The sequence below is a fragment of the Perissodus microlepis genome, chromosome 3 (assembly GCF_051167445.1).
Source record: "Perissodus microlepis isolate ML-2025 ecotype Zambia chromosome 3, ASM5116744v1, whole genome shotgun sequence".
Lineage (NCBI taxonomy): Eukaryota > Metazoa > Chordata > Actinopteri > Cichliformes > Cichlidae > Perissodus > Perissodus microlepis.
This window is the reverse complement of record NC_140463.1, coordinates 22,820,376-22,827,660: the sequence shown is the minus strand read 5'-3', so window position 1 is coordinate 22,827,660 and position 7,285 is coordinate 22,820,376. Positions and strand designations below refer to the sequence as shown.

Below are 7,285 nucleotides of genomic sequence, written 5' to 3'. Positions count from 1 at the left end.
GAGCACCAAAGCACAATGGGGATCTCTTCAACGTGTCTGATTATCTGTGAGTAAATTTTACTTTTTTAGTTGTTTTTAATTCAGCTGTAATTGAAAGAATTCCTGAGCTCGCAGGACATTTGAAGGTTTTATTAGGTGTATGTTTCTCCAAAGAGCTCAAAGAAAATACGATTACTTCTTTGTCCTACAAAGTACAACTTGATGAGAGGCTGCTTCCTCACACATTCTGCTTTAAATGTCTCCCATTTTTTCCAGAGTTATTAGGTTTTGATTTATGTTCGGCTCTTCACAAACTAAAAATGTGATTTGCTGTTTTTTAATTTCACTTTCATTTACTCACTTTCACGTTGCTGTTTTCAGACGTACTCGTGATATATTGCATGGACAGAATGATGTTTTGCATGATAATTTTACTGTGCTGTGAGCTTAAATTGTTAAACAGAAGCGTCGCACTACAAACCCAAGTTGGCAAAGTACACAAATGGTTTTCCTACTGCAACATGTCAACATATCAGCAGTGGAAAAAGTCTAGTTAGTTCCTTTTTGCAACCTGCAGGGACTCTCTGTGATCTGCCAACAATGGTACCAATGCCAAGATAAAATCACTATTCATTATGTATATCGTGAAAACGACATAATTATATATTTTAACACCCTTTGAGTTATATTGTCTCTTGTAAAAGGGACTTCTTTCTTCCCACTTTATCCTTAAAGTACTTGCTCAAAGGAGATTTTAAGGTATTTGGAATTCACTTACTAATATCGTAGGGTCTCTATATTATCAAGTATCACAAGGGTGTTGTTGTGAAAATCCTTCTGAGACCAAGAAAAATAAAGTTCTGGACATTTTTTTGTGTGTTTGTTTTTTGGAAGATTTTAAATTTTTAGATGATTTGGATTAAATACAAAACCTTTTTCCAAATAGCGGTTTATTCATTTATTTATTTTTTTTTATTTTCTGCCACTAGCTCGACAACAGAATGATGTTAGGTGGAGATGTGGTGTTCACTTTCATGTGGATTTCTGGTTATTGTTTTGTTCACAAACAGTAAAATTGTTAGATGAAGGAAACTGGAGAGGAAATGTCTGCTCATCTACACAGGACTTCAACGGTCTCAGCATAGAGAGGCACCTTTGTTGCACTCTGTTGAAGTACAGTCATCTTCCAGAGATCATGAATTTTTCTTATTATTAGAGACATCAATATCAATTGTTACTTTGATGGAGTAATCTTGAAGATTTTGTCTTGACTTAACTGAATTGACTATAATTAGGACTCAAGTGTATCTGGATCCCAGTGCATCAGGCATGCCATGAACATATTATATACGCACTGAAGATTGTTTTCAGTTTTCAGGTTGCCTTGTTAGATGAGCACCTCTCTGGGTTGTGTGCTCTGGCATTTTCAAAAACCTGGTTTTCTATTTCCTATTTGAGGTCACCAGAGGGCCTCCAGGCTTGGCAGTTGTGGGCAGTTTTGTCCTGTCTTCATGTCTCATGGTAAAAACAGCTGCAAGCCAGTTTCAATAGAGCTGAAATTAAACTGAAAAAGAAAGGAAGGGTACAGTTTAATGCACTGTTAGGAAATATATTATCAAATGTACAAGTCGGAGTAAAATTGCTTGGAAATCAAACTTTTAGCTGATTATGCACTCTTGGCCATCACAACATCTTGTGTAGAATAATGTGGTATACAGAGGAGTTCATGGTTGACTCAGTGACAGCAGAATTCCCAGTTTCTGATATATCAGTTTCTGATGGTTCAAAACAAGCCCAAATCATCACACCTCCACAACCGAGCTTAAAAGAGTGTTTGTGCTGATGTGCTGTGCATAATTTCTCAAAAGATGGTGCTGTGCATTATGATCAACTATCTCCACTAGCCACGTCTGTCCAAAGGACTATGTTCCAGAAGTGATTTGTTCAAATGCAACTGTAGAAAGCTAGTGCTTACATGTTCATTTTCTTATATCAGTTTCTATTAATTAACAGCATCTGGCTGATACTTAAACTCTTAATTCATACTGGAAGCAGTAATAGTACACTTCGTTTTACACACATTGCTTCCGACTTCTTGCTTGTATGCTATATTATATTAAGGGGTGCACAAAAGTGGTCCGCAGGTGCGCATTCACTATCAAAATAAAAGACGCGCACCAGATAAGAAATTGCAACGAGCATTTGCGTACATATAAAAGGCACTGTTTTTGTCCGCTAGAGAGGGATTTTCACGGCATATTCTGCACCACATCTTTGTGCGTTCATCATTTGTTTGAAGCCAGCTCACCTCCTGCAACACTTTTCCGAGAATACGCGCTTCTTTTGCGGTACGGCTCTCCTCAGCTCTTTCCGGGATAGTGGCGCAGCTGCCCCTCTGTTGGTCTTCCTTGGTCTCCTTTGCTCTGGGGGCCTCTGGATGTCTGGAGTCTTGATCTCCTCCATGCTGCTTCATGCCCTGGAGGACGGGGCTGTGGCTCCCCACACCCTCTAGCAGATCATTACATGAAGGAACCTTTTAAATACAAGCGCGTCCATGCTCACAGGTGTACACACGGGTGCTCACACACACAAACTACACCCTTTTTGGCTCCTACCTCAAAGCACACTGTGCGCTGTCGATCTTACGTGCTGCACAATAATGTTTAATATTTAGTATTTACTGTTATATTCACATAGATCATCGCGATGATGTTGTTTATTATAGTGCTCTCTTTTTCTTTGCCTGTTTTCTCTTTTTACTTTCTCAACAGGTGATCCAGGTGATTGATATATGTATTTTTTGTCTGTTTGTTTTGTTGGTTTTTGGTTTTCGCCCTTTATCACCGTCCCTCTTCCCCGCTCTTTTTCTTTCCCCCTTTTTTTTTCCCCAGTCAAGTCTTTCCCGTGTTCAGCAAATGAAAATAAAATAAAGAATAAAAGCAAAGGTGAACCAAATAGACAAATACGGCAAAGCTGGGATGGTCCATTTTGTAAAGTAAATCCGTTGGGCATCTTTCTTTGCCTTTAGACAATAATTCTGATGGCAAAAGAACCAAACGGGACAGGTGAAAAAAAAAGTGTTTGTGTGGGAGCCCCATCAAAAACCTGTCCGTAATGCTAACAGTGTCCAAGTGTTCTTTTTTTTTTTTCCTTTTCATACCACGCCCCCCCTGCAATGGCTCTGCGCCGACTTGCATGTTTTAAAAGGACCAAATCTCAGCCTGATGCTTTTTTCCTCTTCTTTTTATTTCATGTTTCGAACCCCAGCGGCTATGCTGAGCATCCATCCTGACAGATCTCAGTTCTTTTGGTATGACACGATCACGTTGAGCTGTGAAGGGACAGACAACTCTGGAAATTGGACTCTAAAGAGAAACACCTCCTCTAAAACTGCTGAGTCATGTATCTCGGGTTGGGGAGTGTCAAATCAGACGTCGTGCACTATTGTGGACACCTATGCATCAGACACTGGAATATACTGGTGTGAGTCTGATCGAGGGGAATGCAGTGAGACTATCAACATCACAGTCACATGTAATGCTCTTTATTATTTGATGTTTTAGACTTTTTATCTGATATACAGCTGAGGAGTCATAGCACGGTTTGATTTTCAGATGGAGTGATCCTGGAAAGCCCTGCGCTTCCTGTGACAGAAGATGAAACAGTGACACTTTTCTGCTATTACAAGTACGATGAAGAGAGCAAGGCGACTTCTAATTTCTCTGCTAACTTCTACAAAGACGGACATTTAATCAGTACTCAGCCTGCAGGAAGCCTCACTTTCTCAGCTGTGTCCTTATCTGATGAAGGTTTCTACAAGTGTGAACACCCAACAAAAGGACAGTCAGCACAAAGTTGGATGGCTGTCAAAAGCAAAGGTGGGTTCAGGCAACAAGACATCTGTTTTGAGGAGAAATGTGGTAGACGTGATACATAATCAATAAAATACACCCAGTCTGTCCTTCGACATATTCATTGTGCTCCAAAAGCATTGCATTGACTAATTTCACCTATTTAAACTAGTCACTGAGGATTGATTGACATATATTCAAAAAATTTTGTTATTTTCCAACTGGTGAAGCATAAAATCCTTATTGAGGCAGTCCTGTCTTCCTCCCCTCACCCCAAATGGTCGCAACAGACAGCAGATGGCCGCCCCTCCCTGAGCATGGTTCTGCTGGATGTTTCTTCCTGTTAAAAGAAAGTTTTTCTCTCCCTCTGTCACCAAAGTGCTTGCTCATAGGGGGTCATATGATTGTTGGGGTTTTTGCTGTTTTCTTTGTATTATTGTAGGGTCTTTGCCTTACAATATAAAATGCCTTTAGGTAGCTGTTGTTGTGCACTGTATTGAATGCTGAATTGGAACTATTTAAAATGCAGTCACACATTTTCAGTATATCCACATGCACATTGCATGGTCAAAAAAAATATAAACAGTATAAAAAGTGGATGTAGCCATTCTTGCACCACTCATTACTTAGTGAAGTACTCTTATGAAACCTCAAGTTGAGTGCTTTACCACTTTGAAATGGACATGATAAGGGAAGAGGTGTCCAATGCACATTCATTGTTCAAGAACTTATGACTGGTAATTAATTCATGAGTGAGCATTACTTGGATAATCCTTCGTTCTGATTTCAATAAAGGCCATAATTTACTAAATGAACTTCATATTTTATTCATTATGACTAGAAATTCGTGGCTGAGCCAAGCAAGTCAACAGAAAAAGGTTTAAAGAGGTCACAGAGTGAGGGAACTTCCCCTAGACTTCTATAGCATTGGAAGTCTCTTTCCAGTCACAGGAGTCTCCACCTGCTGGCCATTAAAAGAATGAAGGTTTAACATACTTGCATATTAGACCTTGAGGCTGTATCCATCTTTTATACTGCCTGTGCAGTACTGCTCTGATTCACACATCTCATCCACACATACTTAATTAGAAGGTAAATATGAGAAATACATATATAAAGTCCAAGAGCTTTTAAGCTCCTGTGCCCTGTATTTCTGCCTTGGCTTTCCCTCTCGGTTACCTAATTGATTCTACTGTGTATTGTTTGATTTCCTTCCTTTATTGTTGCCTTTCAGCCATTTATTCTGCCTGTATTTTTGGTACTTTCTATGCCAACTCTGTTATTTTGTTCTGTCTTCCTTGCAGTCAGAGCTCAGCCATCAGTATCTGTGCCTGGACTGATTGGTGCTATTCTGGTGAAACTCTTCTACACTGTGATTATTACACTGGGTGCAAATGTACTCATACGCTGAGCTAATGGTAGAAAACCTGAGAAAATGAGTGTGATGTGACCTCTTTGATATCATTGCCCTCATATATTGAAATATATCTTTATATTTGTACAGCCATGATGTTTCGCTTTTTATTTGAAAATGTTTAATGATGCGTTCACCAACAGCTATGGAGTCTGTGTATGTAATGGTGTTAAACATGTCCTCATAAGACAAGTATTTAACCATCCAGCCATCAGTTTTTGCAGCTGAGCTAGAGCTGGAGCCTATCCCAGCTGTCATAGGGCGAGAGGAGCTATGGACAAATTGCCAGAACTGGTGAGAGACAGATCTGAGAATAACCATGTAACCTAGCATATCTTTGAATTGTGGGTGGAAGCTGGAAAACCCACTGGGAGAAGATGCAAACTCCACTTAGAACACCAGGCAACTGATAGATTCACACCCAGGGCTGTCTTCCTGTGGGGCCGTGGTGAGAAAACCATATCATTATGCCGTCCTTGTTACTATATGACTGTAACTACCCTCTATAGTGTTTTGTAAACCATTTAACACATTAATATGGTTCTAATAAATGACAACTGGAGTGCCTGGAGAGAACCCACACCAGCACTGGGAGAAGATACAATCTCCACACCGAAGACCAGGAAACTGATGGATTCACACCCAGGACCGTCTTCCTGTGAGGCCGTGGTGCTAATCACCGTATCATCATGCAGCCCATGTTAAACTATATGACAGTAACTACCCTCTATAGTGTTTTGTAAGCCATTTAATATGTTAATGTGGTTCTAATAAATGACAACTGGAGCATCAAATAGTGCATTTTGTGTTTTCTGTAGGAAAATACACTTTAGGTTTTAAAAAGGCATCATTTTAAATCTGAGTGAAGTATTTTTTATAAGAAATCAAAAAGGATCAAACTCATATTGAGGATAAATGTGTGAATGACTATTAAGTGACATAGATGCTGCCTTGATTTGCAGCCCAATGTCTGTTCAAAACTAACTTTTCAGGAATAATTAAAAATAACGTTCATTGTACGATGAAGCCCTCTGCCTTTAACTCAGGGTATCAGCATGTTTACATTGTTGACAGGTGACAAAAATAAATGTTTCTCAGTGCTCACTCTGCCTCATTTTTTAGGTAATCACCATTCAAACTTGGGTGATGATATTATTATTATTAATAATAATAATAATAATAATAATAATAATAATAATAATAATAATTGTTATGGCCCTGGGCCTCGGAGGGAGTGAGACCGCTTTTCTCTTCACGATTGGCTAGCTGGAGATCTGTGCCAGCCCTCCTGTATGCAGATTGCAGTGTGTCAACCCTCATAGACAGGGGTGCACATAAGTGGTCCGCAGGTGCGCATGTGCTGTCAAAATAAAAGACGCGCAACAAATAAGAAGTTGCAACGCACATTTGCGTACGTAAGATTTTCTGGAGGAGGACAGACATTTGTTTAGACCTCTTAAAGATGTCGAAGAAGCTCCTTTAAGCAGTTACTTTGGTTTTCCTCCACCTCCAAAGAAATGTCAGAAGGAGTCCGAACCACAAAAGAAGCACGTATTCTTGGAAAAGTGGTTGCAGGAGGTGAGCTGGCTTCAAACAAATGATGAACGCACAGAGATGTGGTGCAGAATATGCCGTGAAAATCCCACTCTAGCGGACAAAAACAGTGCCTTTTATATGTACGCAAACACACATTGCAACTTCTTATCTGGTGTGCGTCTTTTATTTTGACAGCGCATGCGCACCTGCGGACCACTTATGTGCACCCCTGCTAATAGACACTTGACTGCCTGGGATCCTGTGGTGCTCCAGGAAGCAATGAGTGGTTGATTGTATGCACCTGTGGCTACAGAAGGTTGGAGATCTTTCACTCTGTGTCTGCTGCTTAGGACTGAACATGCTTCCTCCTTGCCTCCCTCTTTGAACTTTGATCGCTCAACTCTGTTCATAGCATTGGATTTTATTTGTTAACCTCGGTGCCTGGTTGAACTTAACTTGATTAGAGTTTTGTGATGCTAGCTTGCCTCAGTTAACTCTTAGCTTT

The 7,285-nt window shown here is 40.0% G+C and overlaps 1 protein-coding gene across 1 annotated transcript; it reads left to right on the top strand.

The window, feature by feature from the left end:
- LOC146390542 (low affinity immunoglobulin gamma Fc region receptor II-like) lies at positions 1–6,025 on the top strand. The gene is made up of 4 exons (XM_084918221.1): positions 1–46; positions 3,247–3,513; positions 3,594–3,857; positions 5,135–6,025. The coding sequence occupies exons 1-4, from the start codon at positions 16–18 to the stop codon at positions 5,239–5,241; spliced, it is 669 nt and encodes a 222-aa protein (XP_084774347.1). The 5' UTR covers positions 1–15; the 3' UTR covers positions 5,242–6,025.
- Positions 6,026–7,285: the final 1,260 nt, after the last annotated feature.